The sequence below is a fragment of the Panthera pardus genome, unplaced genomic scaffold (assembly GCF_024362965.1).
Source record: "Panthera pardus isolate Hobbes unplaced genomic scaffold, ASM2436296v1 HiC_scaffold_22, whole genome shotgun sequence".
NCBI classification, from domain to species: Eukaryota; Metazoa; Chordata; class Mammalia; order Carnivora; family Felidae; genus Panthera; species Panthera pardus.
Genome location: NW_026526788.1, coordinates 58,213,522 through 58,234,983, shown reverse-complemented (window position 1 = coordinate 58,234,983; position 21,462 = coordinate 58,213,522). Strand labels below are relative to the sequence as shown.

At 40.1% G+C, this 21,462-nt stretch overlaps 2 protein-coding genes and 1 non-coding gene across 11 annotated transcripts in view; all 3 read left to right on the top strand.

Moving 5' to 3' along the window:
- CWF19L1 (CWF19 like cell cycle control factor 1) overlaps positions 1–7,434 on the top strand; it is a 32,092-nt gene extending 24,658 nt beyond the window's left edge. For both annotated transcript variants that reach the window (XM_019459136.2, XM_019459137.2), the window contains 4 exons: positions 2,411–2,620; positions 3,462–3,581; positions 4,009–4,106; positions 6,999–7,434. In XM_019459136.2, the coding sequence (XP_019314681.2) occupies positions 2,411–2,620; positions 3,462–3,581; positions 4,009–4,106; positions 6,999–7,143 (573 nt within the window). In that variant the 3' untranslated portion in view covers positions 7,144–7,434. The remainder of the gene's footprint in view (positions 1–2,410; positions 2,621–3,461; positions 3,582–4,008; positions 4,107–6,998) is intronic.
- On the top strand, positions 3,114–3,261 carry LOC128772606 (small nucleolar RNA SNORA12). Its single transcript, XR_008416779.1, has one exon. It is a non-coding gene; the product is annotated as a small nucleolar RNA SNORA12 (small nucleolar RNA).
- A 2,389-nt stretch (positions 7,435–9,823) lies between the features above and the next one.
- The window catches only part of CHUK (component of inhibitor of nuclear factor kappa B kinase complex), a 41,345-nt gene continuing 29,706 nt past the window's right edge, over positions 9,824–21,462 (top strand). For 7 of the 8 annotated variants that reach the window (XR_002082599.2, XR_002082598.2, XM_019459131.2 and 4 more), the window contains exons 1-5: positions 9,824–9,997; positions 16,680–16,774; positions 18,817–18,931; positions 19,573–19,642; positions 20,815–20,903. Coding sequence is in view for 6 of the 8 variants with exons in the window: in XM_019459131.2 (XP_019314676.1) it covers positions 9,893–9,997; positions 16,680–16,774; positions 18,817–18,931; positions 19,573–19,642; positions 20,815–20,903 (474 nt within the window). In the remaining 2 variants the exon portion in view is untranslated. The remainder of the gene's footprint in view (positions 9,998–16,679; positions 16,775–18,816; positions 18,932–19,572; positions 19,643–20,814; positions 20,904–21,462) is intronic. The other variant, XM_019459134.2, reaches the window with a different exon arrangement.

Genomic DNA, 21,462 nt, shown 5'->3' with positions numbered 1-21,462 from the left:
TGTTTCTTGTGGCCTTTGATGGCAATATTTACAGACCATTTCTTAGTGTGTAGTGCTTCTGCAAAATAGAGACTTTCATCTCTTTTTCATTGATTTATTCTAATTTTGGTTTCCGAGGGTGACCATTTCCTCAACTTATCCTATCTGAGGGCCCTTTATTGTGGCCTCCTACAGACTGACCAGAGTCTCGATTTCATCATTCTTTACTTCTTTAGTCACATCTCTGTCTGCCTTTATAGTTTCAGACTGAAGAGTCCCAGTCTTCTACGTTTAAATTTTTGTCTTGATTATCGGCACACTCCCCTATCTCTAGGGGGAGCCCTAATGGGGTCAAGGCCTGTGACCTAATTGGGTCATGGAGTCTGTGGATGAACTCTTCAGTGGGAAGAAAAGCAAACTTGAAAAGTTTTTGGTTTTACAGGAACGCCCTTTATGGATTATTTCTCTTGGCCCTTGTTTTCCTCTTTGGATTAGTTCATGCCATTCTTCTCACCCATACAATTTGTAAGGTAGGCAGGCTTTGGACTGCCTTCTGTTTGGGAAGCTTCAATAGTTCAAAATGGCACACATGGGAAGAGAGATTTGGAATAGGTGACTTAGCTCAGGGCTGCTGTAGGCCTCAGGGAAAATTGATCTTTCCTTTCCATTCACCTTTTAATTGCCCAGGGTTATCTAGCCTAGGGTATGTGCATAGGGGATGATCAAGGAAACCTTTTTCCTTTTCATCTAGGCCTGAAGCTGGAGAGGCAAAAAATATCTCAGGTCTTATTTGTGGCCCAGCCCAGCACCGCAAGTAGGAGGCCATATGAAAATTTTAGCCTAGAGTCTGCCCAGTATTCAAGTTTGCACTTCATTGCTCTTACATTGCTCTTTGTCTAGTAGAAACTTCTTGGGAACCTCTGGGACCTTTGGGTATCTGGCAGAGGATTTAGAATCTCCTCCCTGCAACCATTCCTCTTGATCTCCTCTCACTACATTTTTGTCTTGGCTTTCTCTGTCTTTGCTATGCCTTCCTCAAGGGATATACATGGAACTGTGCTAATGGCCCATGACCACAAACTAGTAAAATGAGGGAAGCGCTGCTAAGAGTCCAAAATAATTGATGTATTTTACTTATGGGAGAAACATTTATTCAGGTCTTATTTACACATTTTTAGAGATAATTCAAGTACAGAACAAAAGGAGAGAAATTGAGAGGAGGAGGAGATTGGGCAAATATGAAATTGTTCACAAGAACTGGGAGGTACCGCACTGGGGCAAGGGATGCTTTTTAGTCTGGACTAGAAACCTGGTTGTTACAATATGAAAACTGATGTTTATGGTAGTGACCCTTTGACATAAAGAAAAGGCTTGAAGACTCAGGCTTCAAGAGTAACCTAAAGCATACAATCAAAAATAGTTGTAAAAATGAAGAAAATGAGCACTTAATGAAGTTTCAATGAACCTTAGTCATCTGGAAGATTAAGTTTGTAGATGTGCTTGGTCCTCTATGCCAAGTAAATCAAGGATGATCATGCTTTAGTTTCTGATACCTCTTCTGCCCTTCTATTAGATTTTCTCTGTTAATAATAAATTACTCCTTCCTTCAGTCTTAACTTTGAACTCACAGCACTAAAAGGAAATGTCAGATTGCTTTTTCTAAAGCTCTAGTACATTCACCTGCATTGATATTCACTGGCCATTTCTCTACTCATAATGTTTTCCTTTCAGAGAGTGTCTAAGTGTGGAGAAGTCTTGCATGTTTGGTTTTGACAGAGATAGTTTTAGTTGCTGTTTAGCTGCTGACATCCACTGTTGGGAACCATGGTTTTCTACCTCTTTGGATATGTCCGAGTTTGAGGTTTCTGCTTCTTCCTTCCACCCCATTAGGTTATATGTTTGCTTTAATTTTGTAGAGGTTAGGCAGCAGCTTAAGGCTGTAGGGACACTGGGTGCTAATCATGACATCTTAGCCTTTTTTGTGAGCCCAGAGGGTGTATTTAGGAGTGGGGTGTGGGATTCGATGTTAGCATAGGGAAAGTGGTCATTTTGAAATCAAGTGGTGTCTTTCTGTGGTTGAAGGCCATAATAACTGAAAAATTGTTTTCCAGGTTGGAGCCTGGGAGGCCGACTATTTGTTGTTCTGGTCTCCTTAAGTTTTGGGGGTTTTGAAGCCAAAAGCCCATTTATGTGCCATTCATTTGCTCCCAGTTCATTTGATAGCTGGATAGAGATTTGTTACATCTAATCTTCTTCGTCACCAGGTTCTTGTTATAACTTCTAAAAGCAGGTTTTTAACATCAGAGAGTTTCTGTTAATAGCCTCTCAACACTTTTCCTACACCCTCATGCTCACTCTTTGTATAGGCTTTTCTCCCTGACGAATCATACCTGTGGCATTGGTATCTTGATTCTGTGTGCTTTCTCTTTAGTGCTACCTTGCCCTGGCCAAAGGAGGCTTATCTGATGACCACGTCCTCATCCTACCCATTGGGCACTACCAGTCAGTGGTGGAGCTTTCAGCTGAGGTGGTGGAAGAGGTGGAGAAGTACAAGGTGACACTGAGGCGGTTCTTCAAGAGTCGAGGGAAACGGTGTGTTCTGTTTGAGAGAAATTATAAGAGCCATCACCTCCAGCTACAGGTAGGTGGTCTCCACCCAGGAACTTGGAAAGACCCTATGAGGACGTGGATGTTGGCAAATATTTAAATGACATCTATTATTTATTATTGAATATTTAAATACAGGATTCCAATCTGAAATGAAATACTTAAAATTTTAATATTTAAATGTTTAATATTGAAAATACCTACTACAAATTTTCATATTAATATTTGAATAGCGTTCATTTAAAAGGTTAAAGAGCCTCTGGTAATAAATCCAGAGATTCCACAGGGGAGTGCATGGTCCGTATGAGTGGGCCAACACAGTTAGTAAGTGCTTTGTTTAGAAAAGGAAGGGATAGTTGAGGAAGACTTCAGGAAACATTTGGGCCTTGTTAGGTAGAGTTGGAACAGAGTAGGTATTTGTGTGAGGCCCAGCATAAGTGAAGTCTTAAAGGTGAGAAATAGTCCCAGAGCTTTGATGGGGCTATCAGCTCAGAAATTTGGAGACTGTTTATGGATAATTCGTTTGTGGTTGTGGTGGTTTTCTTTCTGGCACATTTGTTAAATTTTCAAATGGGCCTGACGCTGCCACATATATTATATAGGAGCTGGCAAGGGCTTGATGACAGAGAGATCTCTCTCTAGCCTTTCCTGCATCAAGGATTGGCTCCCACATGTGGCAAGCTATCTCATAAGTTTAAGTCCTTACAGACAGGCTGACACAGGCCTGGCTGGCTTGAGGAAAATCTCTGCTGAGGGGTATTTGTCCACCCCTGTGATGGATTTGCTACTTCTCGGGGACTGTGCAGGAGGCACTTCTTCTCTGGGACCTGTACAAAGAGTTTCTCCTATCTACCCGCCTCACCCCCCCACCTCAGGTCATTCCTGTGCCACTCAGCCGCTGCACTACTGATGACATTAAAGATGCCTTCGTTACCCAGGCAGAGCAACAACAGATAGAACTGTTGGAAATCCCAGAACACTCTGACATCAAGCAGGTAAAACAGGAGGGGAAGGACGTTCCGGGAGTAGTAAAAATGCGGCTTCTGATATGTCGAGCCTGAGGTACTATCAAGGCATTCCAAAAATGTTCAATAGGCAGGTAGACAGTTTGGACCTAGGGCATGGGATGCTGATTAGACTGGTGATGAGGATGGCACTAAAGCAATGCTTTAGTCACTCCTGGGAAGAGCAAAAAATTAGATCTTTCCTAAGGCAGGAACTTCGAAGTTCCACTGGGAGGATCTTCGTAATATCTTTGCAAAACTCTGTTCCACTAAGTACCTTGGGGTCTGTACTGTTCACATCCTTTTTCTTGGACTTCTGGACTGAATTTGTTGCCAAATTAAAGCTTAAAAGAGATGAGCTAGGTTTCACATTTTTAAAGTACTATGAAATGTACTCATACAACTCTGTTCACTCTAGATTGCACAGCCAGGAGCAGCATATTTTTATGTTGAACTTGACACAGGAGAGAAGCTTTTCCATAGAATTAAAAAGAATTTTCCTTTGCAGTTTGGAAGGTTTGTATACTTTTCCTTATTTTAAATGTATTTTCCCAAGATCTATTATGAACAGATTAGTGGGCTGCATAGACAGTTGAATAAAAAGCCAAATAGGAAACAATCCTTGCCCCAAGGAACCTTGTCTTAGGGCAAGTCACATATTTGCTTACGTGGCAGTAATGTAGTGCAGAATGTGAAAAGTACCGTAACAAAGTTCTGAGGAACAGTGGACTTTAGAAATTCAGAAAAGGGAGAGTTATTTCTATTTTGTGAAAGGCTTTAAGAAAAGGTTGACACTGAGCCTGAGAGATTTAGAGGGCAAATGTCGGGGTGTGGGCCTTCTAGCCCAAAGGACTGAAGTGCTACCATTAATTGAGCATATGTACCGTGCCAAGAGCTTTACACGCATTGCCTCATTTAATCTTCCCAATTCTGTAAGGTAGGTACTGTCATCCCACTTTACCAAAATGGAAAATGAGGCTCTAGAGCTGTATCCGTAGAACTTGCCGTGATGGAAATGCTTTATATCTGCACTGTCCTATACAGTAATCACTAGCCACATGTGGCTACTGAGGAACTAAATTTTTAACTTGATTTTAATTAGGATTAAAATTTAAATTGCTATACCTGGCTAGTGATTCCTGTAAGTGGACAATATGGCTCTAGAGGGATTAGGTAGCTTGCCCCTGAGCACATATGGTAGGTTCGAACCCAGGTACGTTGATCTCCTAAACATGAGATTTTAACCTCCTTATTCTGTAGTGTCCTAAGGCCTAGATGAGGCTTCATTTATGTTCCTCATATCAGACAGAACATGACTGTGAAACCATGTAGGGAGTGGCATCAACTAGGCTGACAGAAGACAGAAAGTTGCTGGCTAGAAAGAATAGAGTATGGAGAGCAAAAAATGTGAAGATAGAGTATGGAGAAGCAAAAAGATGTGCAGAACAGGTTATGTGATGCTATTGTCTGATGTGTAGTTGTTTCCTTCCCTAGTCCAAACTGAGCTTTAGGGTGCCTGCGTGGCTCAGTTGGTTAAATGTCTGACCGTTGATTTGGGCCTAAGACATGATCTCATGGTCATGAGATCGAGCCCTGTGTAGGGTTCTTTGCTGGGTGTGGAACCTGCTTGAGGCTCTCTCTCCCTGTGCTCCTCCACCACTCTCTCTCTCTTAAAAAAAAAAAAAAAAAAAGAATTGAGCTTTGAGTCAACTTTGAACCCTTCTTGGACTAACTTGGGAAGCCTCCAAGAGACTGCTACCATTGGGTAAGTCCAGGAAATACAGTTATCTACATTTTCAAAAAGATACTGATAAGTGAGAGTAGGTATGATTAGGGACTTCAAACATCTGACATTATCTTTTGTTGTTGCCTTAGCAACAGATGCAGATGTGGACACTGATGCCATAGGCACATAATTGCAGATACACACTGGCACCTAAGCCCGCAAGAGAGATTCTCTGAATGATTTTGTGCTCATGTTAGTTTGTTGTATTTTCAACATTGACTATTTTTCAAAATACCAGTGTACAGTTATATAGCATTTTGTAGTTAACAAAGTACTTGAAAAGACATTTTTCTCCCCGCTGTATAAGAGAGGTGATTCTGTCTTCATTTTATAGGTGAAAAGTAGGCTCAAGCTTGCCCAGGGACCTAGAACTTGAGCACAGATCCTGTAACTTTTAGAAAACTCGTGATTTATTTTGGCTGTCCTGAGCCAAAGGTGGACACTTGACTAAGCCACTCAGATGCCCCTAAAGATTTTATTTGTTGGGCAGGGGGGGGCACCTGGGTGACTCAGTTGATTAAGCATCCGATTCTTGATTTCAGCGCAGGTCATGATCTCATGGTTCATGAGTTCGAGCCCTCTGTCAGGCTCTCTGCTATCGGCACAGAGGCCGCTTCGGATCCTGTCTCCCTCTCTCTCTGCCTCTTCCCCACTCACACTCTCTCTCCCTCTCAAAAATAAATAAACAATTTAAAAAATCATATCTACTGAATTACGTTTTAAAAAAAAAGATTTTATTATTTTAAGTAATCTCTACATCCAGTGTGGGCTCAAACTCACAACCCTGAGACCAAGTATTATACACTCTACCGACTGAACTAGACTAGCCAGGTGCCCCAAATAGAGTTATTTCTAATATATCAAAATGAGTAAAAATAAATAAAAATGTAGAGCAGTGACAATTAGAAGGTAGCCTGTATGTGAGTGTATGTGTTAGTATGTAGTTATTCCTTAGCCTTGAGAGCCAAGATAAGTTGTTGTTGACATTGAGCCTGTGCTGTTGTGCCTATATATGCCTGAGTCCTCTAGGAGAGGCAGAAAGTCAGTGAGATAGGATACTAGGCCTGATCTGCACCATGCCCTCAGCAAACTCATGTTCTAATTGGGATGACAAAACTAGAGTTTAAGACAAGATATATTCATAACTTGTTTGGTGCCTGGATTGTGTTATCTCCATACCTCACAAAACTTTATTGTGCATTTCATAGGTGAGGAAATCAAGACTCAGCAATGAAGTAATCCGTTCAAGTCAGAGACAGCAAGTGGTTGAGCTAGGAATGGAATTAAGCCTCTGATGTTCCTGACACCAGGGCCTGTCTTCTTTGTACTGTGTCAGTATTGCTACTCTAAGTACGAATAATGTAGTTCCAAATTGTTGAAGAGAGAGAGAAATAAATAGGGTTTGAAGGTTTAGGAAGGAGGTAGGACCTGAGCTGGTCACTTAAAATGAGTATTATTTTGATAGAATAGCAGGGATGGCGCTCAGGGCAAGAGAAATGGTCTGAACAAAGAAGAATTTGCATACCTTCTTTGGGTAATGCTGAGGAGAGCTCTCTAGCTGGAGAGAATTAGAGAGAGGAGGGCTTCTGGCTAATACTGTCCATTTTTACTTATTTCTGCAGGGAGGTACTGGCCAGCGAAGCCATCCTTAATATTCCTGACAAGTCTGACTGGAGGCAATGTCAGGTCAGCAAGGAAGAGGAGGAGATGCTGGCTCACCGCTTCCGGAAAGACTTTGAGCCTTTTGACTTTACTCTGGATGACTAAGCAAAGGGAAAAGGCACTTTATGAACTTGACAGGAAGTAGTAGTAGCCTGTTTTTAAAAGAACTTACAGTCTCCCATGGGGACTGTTTCTCTGCCTCTTTTTTGTGCATTCCCATGGAACCTACCTGCAGCAAGAGGCCTAAGATTGAATATTTTTTTGAAAATATTTCTAGGATGAAAATCCTGTGTTAAAATAAGCACGTCTGTCTTCCTGCTCCAAGTACAGCTTGTGTTAATCAGCATTTTCAAAACCATTTAAACTATCAAATAAAATCCAAATGCTTTTCCACGATGGGAATCATCTTATGTTCATATTACCTATACCACTGAGATGAAGGGGTGTGTGTGTGTGTGTGTGTGTGTGTGTGTGTGTGTGTGTGTGTGTGTGTATAATATGGTCTGGGGCTTTAGGCCAGCTGTTACCCCGGGATCTAACAGGTGGCTTCTCCCTGAACAGTCAAGGGTGAAGAAGGACCCAAAGCCTTTGCCATTTTTGTCTTAAAACATTCATCTTATTGATATAAAAGAGCTCTTTCAGCCCTTTAGCAAATACTGAACTCCTATGTGCCAGGCATTTTTCTAGGTTCCAGGAGTATGGTCATGTCCCAACATGGTCCCTGTTATCCCAGAGTTTACAGTCTAATTGGGAAGAGAAGGGACAGATTTTAAGAAAAGAAGTTCTGCTTCTTTGGATGTGTTGAGTCATAGTATGTTGTCAGGCAGTTCTAAATGCATGGAGACCTGGGTTGGTGATAGTGCTTGGGGATCATCAGGGCATAGGCCGTAGCTGAAATGATGACAATGATGAAAATAAGGGTGAGTACAGTCCTAAGATGAAGACGACTCCTAAAACGTATCCATGTTTAGGGGGTCCTTGGAAATAGAGTGATCCACAAGTACATGGAGAAGAGAGAGGGAAGGATCACAGGGGAATGCTAGCTCTTGGAAGCCAAAAGAAAGATAATTGTTCCTTTATATTGGGACATTTATGGCCCAGACAGTGTTAATCCTCAGAAAATGTCTCTAAGGTAAGTATTGTTACCTCCATTTTACACATGAAAAAACAGACTCTCAGAGTTGGAAGATCATGAAGCCTGATGCTAACCATCCCAGGATTTAAAAACAAACTATGCAGCATCCCTGAGAATGGGGATGTTCAAAGAGTGAACTATGAGAAACAACCTGGCTCCTGAAAATATGGCTACTTTAGGGTCAGCCGCTCATCAGTATCCTCAGGTCCTCAGCATCCCTCCCTAGCTTTTCCAAGCGAGTGTTCCAAGAATTTGGCCCCACCAGTGGAGATCAGACACACTCCCATGCCAGCTTGCAGTACACCTAGCAGACAAAGGGCTTTACACTGTTAGGGGCAATTGGTACTACAATTTTCTGTGCAGTCTGCCCAACTCCATGTTTGGGAGGTACCATTTGCCATCACTTCCACATCTGATACTCCAGCTCCATGGCAACTAAGTACATGTGGGCCCCCAGAATCTGCCACCACACGTAAGCAGCATGACATGGTTTGTGCCATGCAGTGCTTGACATTCGGGTTGCACTATTCAGGGATTCTGAATCAGTAGACGCATGTACTCTGCCAGAAGCCAATTCAATGCTTTCAGAGCAGCCAGCAACACTGGTGTGGTGTACATGCTGTATCCACCTTTATGCATCTCAGGATATGACCGACCTCTGTTGTGACACAATTGTGGGTCACAAAATGTTAATTGGAGTTTAAGTACTGAGATCACCACACGTGGGGCTGTGCAAACCATGGTCCAAGCGCACATGATCTCAAAGGGGTTCAAATGACCACCTAACGCAACTGATAACAGTTCTCTTCAGAGAACTGGACTCCACCCTGATTGTTATACTTGGAGTGACCGACTAGATCCCCAAGTTCTGTGAGGCTGAGGCATATGACCGACTCAGTGAAGATGGAAAGCTGGTTCTTCTATGCTACAGCTATCCACCACTGGGAAGCACTTCTTGTTCCACCAGCAGCATTCCTGAAGCTTGCCTCTGAAGCCCTGCATCACACATCAAAAACAATCCCGCAATGAGCAACTACCGCGCTGGCAAACCCATAAATGGAAGACTGCTTGACTGCAAGTGCTGTGAGGAATTTAGGGGAAAGCTCCGGAAATCAGGAGTTACATTCTTTACTCAACAACAGCGTCACATCCTTGTCTTTAGTGATTTCCTGGAACAGGTGTACAAAGAGCTGAGCCTGACTTGTCTATGGCAGATGATCAGTCATTAAAAAATAAAAGGACTATAAAACTTAATGCATCAGTGGGCCTACTAGTGCAGGATTCTTTCTAGTTTTTCGGATTCCGCAACATTTGAATCATTGGTGGTTTTTGCCAACGCCAGTTCAGCGGGTGGTGGTTGGAGGATAGATGGCAGAGGTTTGAAGAAAGGTAAAATGTACACGGGGTGGAGACGATGTGAAATTTAGAAAATGACTTGAAAGGATTGGACAGCTTATGGTTTTGAAGACTCGAATAACAAGTGGGTTCTCTCAGCCAGGAAAATGCCCAGAGGGCTTAACGGATTGAAGCCGACCTCCCACACTCCCTCTCTGGTCGCTAGCTGGCCCGCCTCCGGGAGAAGCCGGGGTAGAGCTTTTCCTGTGGCCGTTACCGGAAGTGACGCATACTTCTCGCGAGAAGAGAGACGCGCGAGCCTCGGCGGCCCGGAACCGGCCTCGGAACAGCGGCGGAACCTGAGGTCGCTTGCCCTCCCGCCCCATGGAGCGGCCCCCAGGGCTGCGGCCGGGTGCGGGCGGGCCCTGGGAGATGCGCGAGCGGCTGGGCACCGGCGGCTTCGGGAATGTCTGCCTGTACCAGCATCGGGTGAGGTGGGGCGCGAGAGGGAGCGGCGGTGGGTGTTTGTCAGAGCGTCTTTGGGACACAGTGACACTCAGTACATGAGGGATTGTCGGTGAGCCTTTGGACAGCACTGTGGTCCGGTGAGCCTGTGTGAGTGTGTGATACTGTGCTTGCGAGTCTGGTGACTGAGTCCGAGGTTGTATCCGAGGTCCTGGGTCAGTGTGTGTGAGATAGAGCTCTGAGGGGGAACTTTTGGTACGGATGTCAAGATGTGAGAAATTGTTTACCGGGTGTGACGGTGCGTATGCGTGTCTCTGAATGTAGAGTGCCGGGGTGTGCGAGGCAGATGCACATAAGGCTTTGTATTGTGAGCACGAATGGGTGAGGAAGGGGGCTGTCTGTTGGAATGTGCGTGTTCATGCGTGTGCTTGGAGGCTACTTGATATCTGTAGGGGTTTGGAGTAGACAAGGAAGGTTTCATGGTGGGTCCCCAGTTAAGCTTTTGGAAGCATCGGGTAGGCTTCAGATTTGGGGATGCCTTCTGGGTAGGGAACAGTGTGAGGATCAGCTGGTGAAATGATCATGGCTTCCTAAGGGAAGGAAGTAGATTGGGTGTGAGGTGCTCTAGTGGGTGGAAGACAGGTAACATCAGACTCAAGAATTTTGCTTTGATTTAGTTGTAAATGTTTAACCATTGTAGCAGGAGTTAATAATCATGTTTGAGCTATGCATCTTTCGACATACCTATAAAAGCTATGAACCCTTTCCCCAGAAAAATGAGCAATTGCACATCCCCACCACCTAACGCATTGCCCTTTGAGGAGGGTCATGCTCTTCTGAATAACGTATAAACCTTTTAGAGATATAGACCCTTGACTAATAATCCTTGCAGGATAGCCTTTGTTTTGTCATCTCTAAAATGGTTATAATAATTATGTACATCATGGGTCTGAGAGTTAAATAAGATAATGTTTGTAAAACTAAGTACAGAACCTGGCCTAAGATAAGCCCTCAAATGTTAGCTCCTGCTGCTGCTGTGTTGTTACTATTATCATCATCTTAACCATTATTAATGGACCTTAAAAAAGGAAATGTCCAGATAAAAGTGGTGTTCCTGGAAGTGTTTGTTTGTAAAAGGTAAATCTCAGTGAAAAACATGGGACAGGATGAGCAATGAAAATATTATTAAAATGTTTGCAATCGGCCTGTGAATAGAGACTTGAATTCAAGATTTGCTGTCTTAAGGAGTGGGGGGCGGGGGGAGATGGGAGTATCTGGGAGGAATAGACATGCTTGTGGGGCACAGTGGCAAATGTCACTGATAGAACTGAGGAAGTTTTGTGAAGCAGCTTTCTAGATTGAGCATAGGAGGCAATCTTGGAGAGAGGGAGAATGGGAGGTGGAGGACTAAGGCATTAAGCACTTTGACAGCAAGATAAGCAGTAAATTTAATAATTTTCACCGTCAGAGAAGACATAAGGCACTCCAAGAGAGAAGGGGGAGCCAAGTACTTCCAGTGGAATGTTGCCTGTGGCCTTGTTATCTAAGCCTGGTCATAAGAAAAGAAAAAATATATGCTTATTAGCATGCTTTTGTGACTGCTTTTCTTGGTCCCTGACTGGGGATAGATCAACACAGCACTTTTTTAACAAAGTTGTGGTAAAGTATATAATGTAAAATTTACCGTTTTTAGCTATTTTTCAGTGTACAGTTCAGTGGCATTAAGTACATTCATGTTGGTGTGCAACCATCGCCACCGTCCATTTCCAGAACTTTTTCATCTTACCAAACTGAAACTCTGTACCCATTAAACAATACCTCCCCATTTCCTCCTTCCCCTGCCAGCTAGCAATCACCTTTCTACTTTCTGTCTCTATGGAATTCACTACTTTTTTTTTAAGTTTATTTATTTATTTTGAGAGAGAGAGAGAGAGAGCGCGCGCGCGAGCACAAGAGCAAGCAGGGGAGGGGCAGAGAGAAAGGGAGATAGAGAGGATCCCAAGCAGTCTCTGCGCTCCCAGCACAGAGCCCGAAGTGCGGCTTGAACTCACGAACCGTGAGATCATGACCTGAGCTGAAACCAAGAGTCGGACGCTTAACCAACTGAGCCACCCAGGTGGCCTAGAATTCATTACTTTCTAAATGGAAGAGATTTGGGTTCTTCTAGAATCTTAGAAATCTCTCAGGAACTTTCCACGTGTCTAGACTGGCCCTTCCCCCAAACTGGGACATTTGATGCCTGGACCTATAGTGAAAAGAGAAGAAATACTCTGTGCTAACAGCATCATTACTTTTCCAAGCCAGACTTAGAATTGGCCCATAACAAATTTCAAGATCCTTGGGTTTTAGTAGAAGCCACATCTCAGTATTTTATCTACATCACTTAAATCACAATGAGGAAGAGAAAAGGATATGAGATGGTTTATTTATCTGATTATTATGCTGGGTGCTGATGGTACCCAGGTCAACAAAAGTAGTATTTGCTGCCCTTAAGTAGATTTCAAGTGTAGTGAGAGGGGCAAATACAGAAACACTCAAGTACAATGTGGTAACCTATATAACAAAGGTATTTATAAAGTTATATGGAAACATGACAAAAATAACCAAAGAATTCTTCCTAGGGAACAGAGTAGCACTTCTCAAAGTATATTTGGAAAAACTAATCCTGTGAAATGCTTTGAAAAAAGGATACTGTGGTCAAATACATTGGGTAAATGCTGCATGTACTATTGTTTCATTTGGAGAATCATAATCCACATTAGCATCTTAAAAGCTCTGAGAAATACTTTACAAACTAATTTAACTTTGTATTTGCCAATTTTTTATTGTGGTAAAATAGAAATAACGTTTACCATTTTTGCCATTTTTAAATGTACAGTTCTGTGGCATTACGTACATTCGCATTGTTATGCAACAGTCGCCACTGTCTCTGGAATATTCCCATTTTTAAGGGCTTAATGTTGTTCATGGTTGTGCCGCATTGTCTCCATGGTGGTAAAAGCTTACATGGGACCCAGCTAGAGCCAGGTGCCTGCTCAAAACAAAAGAAAGATTGAAGGGAGTGAGGACTGTAGTTAGGCTAGATTGTAGTGTGTCCCAATTCCTTTCTTCTTTCTCTGTACATGGACTGTTTTATCTCTAGCTTGTTCCCCTCACCATCCCTCTGCTCCCATTTAGAATATTCCATACAACCTATATCTTGCTTCCTCATCCATATGCTATATTTTTTTTCCTCCTGTTTGGTTCTGACGGCTATTCCTGGGCTGCATTTTTACTGTTGCCAGAATGTGATGAGGTCTGGCTGTTCCCTGTAATGTGCATCAGGTTGGACTTAATTTCAGTCAGAATTGGCTAAATGACTAGGCCAAGGCAAGAGCTATTAGGTTCATTTTATAGTTATAGAAACAGAAGTATAACCATTGTTAGTATTTTTTAAATATCATTTGAAATGTAAAGGTTAGGAACAAATTTTGGAGTTGTTGTTGTTGTTGTTAGCTTTGGTCATATTAAAACTATTTCTTGCTGGTAAGGCCAGGTGGCCCTGAATTATCCATTTCATTCCAGTTATGCTGAAGGCTGGGGCCCTTGTTAGCTATTTTGATTAAGCCCAAAAAGGAGTTTGTTGGGGAGACAAGTCTTTGTAATTTTCTAGCTGTATATAGGAGACAGTGTTCTAAAGAGAGAGACCTGTAATGGGATCAGCCTCAGTCACTTCGCTTGTGTGCTTTGATGTGTTTGAAATTTGATTGATTTTTTTCTTCTCAAGCCAACTTAAGACCTCAGAGTCTCACTTTTCATAACTTGTAACTTTTCTGAGTATTCCTAAACAAAAATTGTTAGTTCCCTAAGTACCTTGGTGACAGGTGTGACTTTTTCTTAAATCGCTGAAAAAAGTGAAAGAGGTTTGAGTTCACTCTATAAAGAAGTGTTCATTTAATTCTTATTAAAATCTTCAACTCTAAATATGTTCATACAAGAGGACTTTTCTTTTTTTTCCTCTGAGAGAAAAAATGTATATGTCTGTCTGATATTCTTGGGCATTTGACCTGTTAGGATTTTCTCTCCTGTATTTTAAAAAAAATTTTTTATTATGTTTTTAATTTTAATTTCAGTATAGTTAACATACAGTGTTATGTTAGTTTCAGGTGTACATTATAGTGATTCAACAATTCTGTACATTATTCAGTGCTTATTATGATGTGTACTCTTTAATCCCCATCATCTATTCCACCCATCCCTCCACCCACCTCCCCTTCTAGTAACCATGAATTTGTTCTCTATAGTTGAGAGTATGTTTCTTGGTTTGTCTTTATTTGCTTGTTTTGTTTCTTAAATTCCATATAGGAGTGAAATCATATGGTATGTGCCTTTCTCTGACTGACATTTCATTTAGCATTATATTCTCTAGCTCCATCCATGTTGTTGAAAATGGCCAGATTTCATTCCTTTTTTTATGAGTAATATTCCATTGTATACCACATCTTCCTTATCCATTTACCTATTGATGGACATTTGAGCTGCTTCCATAATTTGGCTATTGTAAATAATGCTGTAGTAAACATAGGGGTGCCTGTATCCCTTTGAATTAGTGTTTTTGTATTTTTGGGGTAAATACCCAGTAGTGGAATTACTTCTTCGTAGGGTAGTTCTGTTGACTTTTTGAGGTACCTCTATACTATTTTCCACAGTGGTTGCACGAGTTTGCATTACCACCAACAGTGCACGGGGTTTTTCTTCATCTCCTTGCCAATACTTGTTGTTTCTTGTGTTTTTTATTTTAGCCATCCTGACAGGTGTGAGATGATATCTCATTGTAGTTTTGATTTGCATTTCCCTGATGATGAGTGATGTTGAGCACCTTTTCACATATCTATTGGCCATCTGTGTGTCTTCTTTGGGGAACTGTCTAATCATGTCTTCTGCTTATTTTGTTGGGGGGGGGGGGGCTCCTCCTCTGCTTATTTTTTAATTGGATTATTTGTCTTTTGTGTGTTCAAGTATATCAGTTTTTACATGTTTTGGATACTAACCATTTATCAGATATGTCACTTACAAATATCTTCTCCCATTCAATAGGTTACCTTTTAGTTTTGTTGTTTCCTTTGCTGTGCAGAAGCTTTTAATTTTGATACAGTCCTAATAGTTTTTTCTTTGATTTCCCTTTCCTCGGGAGACATCAAGAAAAATGTTTCTGTGGCTGATGTCAGAGAAAGTACTGCCTGTGTTCTCTTTCAGGATTTTTATGGTTTCAGGTCTCACATTTATGTCTAATCCATTTTGAATTTATTTTTGTTTATGGTGTAAGAAAGTGGTCCAGTTTCATTCTTTTGTAACTGCCCAGTTTTCCTAACACGATTTGTTGAAGAGACTATCTTTTTCCCAATGCATATTCTTGCCTCCTTTGTCGTAGATTAATTGAGCATATAATCGTGGGTTTATTTCTGGGATCTTGTTCCATTGATCTATGTATGTATCCATGTATCTATTTTTGTGCCAATACCATTCTGTTTTGGTTACTGCAGCTTTGAATATAACTTGAAATCTGAAATCATGATACCTCCAATTTTATTTTCATTTTTCAAGATTGCTTTGACTATTCAAAGTCTTTTGTGGTTCCATACAAGTTTTAGGATTATTTGTTCTAGTTCTATGAAAATGCTGTTGGTATTTTGATAGGGATTGCATTAAGTCTGTAGATTTCTTTGTGTAGTATAGACAATTTAACAATATTTGTTCTTCCAGTGCATGGGCATGGAATGACTTTTGATTTCTTTGTGTTGTCTTTAATTTCTTTCATCAATATTTTATAGTTTTCAGAGTACAGGTCTTTCACCTCTTTGGTTAAGTTTATTCCTAGGTATTTTATTATTTTTGGTGCATTTGTAAACGGGATTGTTTTCTTTCTAAAAAAATTTTTTTTAATGTTTTTATTTTTGAGAGAGAGGTAGAGCATGAGTGGGGGAGGGACAGAGAGAGAGGGAGACACAGAATCTGAAGCAGGCTCTAGGCTCTGAGCTGTCAGCACAGAGCCCAATTTGGGGCTCAAACCCATGAACCATGAGATCATGACCTGAGCTGAAGTCGGACGCTTAACCGTCTGAGCTACCCAGGTGCCCCTAAACGTGATTGTTTTCTTAATTTCTCTTTCTGCTGCTTCATTATTAGTGTATGGAGATGCAACAGATTTCTGAATATTGATTTTATATCCTGTGACTTTACTGAATTCATTTATTAGTTATGGTAGGTTTTTTTTGTGGCATCTTTAGGGTTTCCTGTGTATAGTATCATGTCGTCTGCAAATAGTAAAAGTTATACTTCTTCCTTGCTAATTTGGATGCCTTTTATTTCTTTTTGTGGTCTGATTACTATGGCTAGGACTGTGTTGAATAAAAGTGGTGGGAATGGACATCCTTGTCTTGTTCCTGACCTTAGAGGAAAAGCTCTCAGTTTTTTCCTATTGAGTATGATGTTTGCTGTGGATTTTCATATTATGGAGGCTGAGGTGAAGGTCAGTTTTAAAGCATTGGTTTAATCGACTCAGTGTTTACCTAGCAAAAGCATGGCTCAAGAGCGCCTTGGATAAATCTGTTTAATTAGTAAAGCTAAAGAGTTTTGTTTCCCCAGATTGGCATGTCTTTGATGACAAGCAAATCTGCACAAGAACCTAATTAATATATTTTTCTATGTTGATTTTCTATTTTGGCAGGAACTTGATGTCAAAATAGCAATTAAGTCATGTCGTGTAGAACTAAGTACCAAAAACAGAGAACGGTGGTGCCATGAAATCCAGATCATGAAGAAGTAAGTGTATTTGATGACTTATATTTCCCTAGTTCTGCAGCCTAGCCAGATGTCACCATAGGGAACGAGGGTAGAAATACATTCTTCTCAGGATCTTTTTGGGAACATATTTTTTTTTTTTCTTATCAAATATATATGTTCTATTTCAAATAATAACATCACATTATGATTAAGTAGGTTTAGTTTTAAAAGTCAGCTAGATATTATCAAACTCCGTTCTCTGAGAGCAGAATCTTTTTCTTTTGAATATTGGGCAGTGTTCATCTATTATACTTTCTAGTTAAATATAATCACTACTCTCTTTACTTTTGTTGAATAGTGTATCTATTGCTTTGTACACAATTACCCCAAAACTTAGTGGCTTAAAATGACAAACATTGGGGTGCCTGGGTGGTTCAGTTAGTCATGATCTCGTGGTTCATGAGTTTGAGCCCCACATCAGGCTCTGTGCTGACAGCTCAGAGCCTGGAGCGTACTTCAGATTCTGTGTCTCCGTCTCTTTCTGCCACTCCCCTGCTTGCACTCTGTCTCTCTCTCTGTATCCCTCTTTCAAAAATAAGCATTAAAAAATTTTTTTTTAATATAAATTGAGGCACATTAAAAGTAAAAAAAAAAATGACAGACATTTAGGGGTGCCTGACTGGCTCCGTTGGAAGAGCCTGCGACTCGTGATATTGGGGTCATGAGTTCAAGCCCCACATTGGGTGTAGAGATTACTTAAATAAATTAAAAAAAAAAAAAGACAAACATTTAGTGTCTCTCAGTTTCTGTAGTTTAGGAATTTGTGAGTGACTTAGCTTAGTGGTTCTGACTCAGAACATCCCTTCTGAAAAATCCCAAAATGTTGACTGGAGCTGCAGTCATCCAAAGGCTTGAGTGGGGCTGGAGTGTCCACTTCCAAGCTAATTTATACGGCTGTTGACTAGAGGTATCAGTTGCTCGTCATATGGGCTCTGTGTAGTGAAGCTTGGATATTTTCATGACATGGCAGCTAGTTTTCCCCAAAGTGAGTGATCTGAGAGAGAGAGCAAGGTGAAAGCAGACATCTTTTATGATCTTTCCTCAGAAGTAATATCTTTTCTACAACATTCTGTTTGTTAGAAATGAGTCACCAAGTACATACAGCCTACACTCAAGGGAAGGAGAAGAATTAAGCTCTTAAAGGAAGAAGTGGGCATGTTTTAAAACCTGCACAAGTAGTGTGTTAAGCGCTTTACAAATAATCCTTCCATTTGTCACAGATACCCTGTGTGTTTAGGTATTATCCTGATTTTATAGATGAGGAGGTTGAAGCTCATCGAGTCATACAACTGGTAGCTAATGAAGTCTAGATTTGAAATAAGTACTTTCTGACTCCAGTGTCTTTTCTCAGTTCACTTAAATGGCACTCAAACTTGGCTATCTGGCAGAATGACCAGGAAACTTTGCTAACAATATAAATTCTCAGGCTCTACACATGGAGAGTCTGTTTCCCTAGGTCCCTAGGAGCTGGTAATGTATTCCAGTTTTGAGATCCATTGCATGATGATGATGCTGATGATGCTGATAATACCTGGGATGATATATTGTTAAGTTAAAAAAAAGGTGTTAGAAAACAGTATATAGTGAGATTTAACATTTATTTTAAAATGTGTTTATGTACAGATTGAAACTAGAAGGAAACATGCCATAATTTTAATATACCACCCCAGCGTGACATTGTAAGTGATTATGAGAGAACCAGTATGATACAGGCTTTGGAGCCATACTACCAGATTCGAATCCTTACTTGACCACCTCCTTTCTGTGTGATCCTATATTACTTAGCCAGTTTGTGCTTCAGTTTTCTCCTGTGTGATGAGACTATTAATAAATCTACCTATAGTAGGATTATTTTGATAAGTAAATGAGTTAATATATGTAAAGTGGGTAATGGCATTATTTATTATAAATAATGCCAGCCTTTCTTCCCCTCACTGCCCCCCAATTAACTACCATTTCAAATCCAATCCCTTTTCATTGGAAACAATTTTTTAATTATAATATTTTCTCCTTCTTGTTAGGTTGAACCATGCCAACGTTGTAAAGGCCTGTGATGTACCTGAGGAGTTGAATTTTTTAATTAATGATGTTCCTCTTCTAGCAATGGAATACTGTTCTGGCGGAGATCTCCGGAAGGTAGTGTGGATGTTTTAAGATGATGAGTTAGTAAATCATGAACCTTAGCAATGTTTGAATCATATTTAATATGATAATCTAGAATAAGGTCAGTAAACTGTGGCCTGTTACCTGTACTATGGCTGCTTTCTTACTATACCATCAGAGTTGAGCAGTTGTGACAGAGACCGTGTGGCCTGTAAAGCCTAAAGTATTTACTGTATGGCCCTTTACTGGGAACATTTGTGTCTTTTTGTAGGTGGTGGTGTTTGCAGGATGGGACTGGATTGATGGTGTTAGACCAAAATATCAATGTCTAAGGTGTTTATAAAGAAGTTGTTTTCAAAAACAAACAAACAAGTTGTTTTTTCTATTGCACATCTTTCTCATCTCATTTTAAATATGCCCTATGGCTACTTTTATATATGTGAGGTTTTGTCCAGCCTTTTTCAGTTTCAGAGACTTTCCTCCTTTATCTTTATTTATGTAAGTCTTAACATAAAGTCCTCAGTATGGTTTTCGTAATTTTCCCCCTCTTATATTTTCTTAATTATAACTTCTTATTTGAATATTCTATTAAAGTATAGTGATTAATGTATTGCTACTACAGACAAGCTATATTGACATTATACACTTTTAGACTTCTTTTTTTTTTTCTTCAGCTACTCAACAAACCAGAAAATTGCTGTGGGCTTAAAGAAAGCCAGATACTTTCTTTACTGAGTGATATAGGTATGTAATCAGTTTGAAAATACCATCATAATTTAATTTGGTTTATAAAAGTTTCTACATATTGAGAATTAAGGAGAATCTTTTATGTACTGCACAAAGCCTACATTTTTACCATCTATAAGAAAGAAAAATTTAACTGTTGCAGCTGATACTAAAACTAGGATATTTAATTTTTTGTTTTATGCTAGGAGTCCATTTTTGACAAATAGATGTTCCAATTACAGATAAAAAAAAATAGTGTGAAATGACCTTATTCAATTTTACTCTCCCTTCCTGTGTGCTTAACATAGTAATTTTATTTACCAGTGGCATTGCATCTCATGGTCATAGGTTTTCAAGTCAACTCTTAGGATGAAATCTCTTTTTAATCAGAATTACTCCTGAAAAATCCCTAAAATTATCTGCACTTAGGCCCATGGAAGAAGTTCAGAAGCCAAGGATATGTTTCCCTGTATATTTTGATTTTGCCTCTTTTCCTAGGTCATGAAGACCAAGTCTAGTTGAAGAGGGTGATTTAGGTGGGAAGGAAAACTAGAGGGATTTTCTCAATTGATCAATAAGGATTTTCTCAATTCCTTTTCCATTTTTTAATGTTCATTCTCATAAAGGAACATATATATAATTCTGCAGTATTGTTTAATGTTCTTGGATTTTCTGCGGAGAGAATCTTAACTGCTATAATATCATTAATCATATAGTTATGATGGTCTGTGTAAATTTGAGCATCAGATGGGTGCCTGGCTGGCTCAGTCAGAGGAACGTATGACTCTTGATCTCAGAGTCATGAATTTGAGCCCTATGTTGGATGTAGAGATTACTTAAATAAAAAGAAAAAAAAAACAACTTCAAAAAGTTTGATTGTCAGAGCAGATCTGTACAAAATGTGAGTTTATTTATTTATTTATTTATTTATTTATTTATTGAGAGAGAGAGAGAGAGCTCGTGAGTAGGGAAGAGGCAGATGGAGAGGGAGGGGGAGAGAGAATCTTAAGCAGGCTCCACACCCAACATGGAGCCCAAGGCGGGGCTCCATCTCATGACTGTGAGATCATGACCTGACTGAAATCAAGAGTTGGACACTTAACCGACTGAGCCACCCAGGCTTCCTGAGATGAATTTATTTTTAATTCAGTGTTTCTGTTACCTCAAAATACATTTTAAATTTTATTTAGGGTCTGGGATCCGATATTTGCATGAAAACAAAATCATACATCGTGATCTAAAACCTGAAAACATAGTTCTTCAGGATGTTGGTGGAAAGGTAGGTAAAACCTGAAGAAATATTACATGCCATTTGAATACAGTCTCCTTGGTGTAATTAGCGTTTGAAGTTTGTGCCCTTCCACAGCATTTTATACTTTTTCTATCCCAGGCCTTACAACACTGAACTGTGGTTTTGTGTTTAGTTGTTTGTCTCCTCTGCTAACACAGGGGCTTCATTAGAGGCAGAACACCTATCTTGCTCACTTCTGTTTTCTAACAGAGTATCTAGTAGAGATAATAGATAGTGAGTAAAAATAATTTGTTAATCCCTTACATAGAACATCCATCACCCACACATACATCCTAGATTTACTTTAAGGGGGAAAAATATGTTTACTTAACTGCATTTCTTACTTAAGAAAGAATAAATTCATTCTCCTCCCCCAAAAGTCCTAAGTTCTATATTTAAGTAAAATTCAAAACCTTGATTTTTCAGATTCTTAAGTGGGTCATCATGAGAAGACCCAGAAATTGTGAATTGACTTCTGGAATACTTGTATTTATCAGAATTATTTGAATAGTTTTTTTGCAGCTAGCACCCAGGTTCCATACTAATA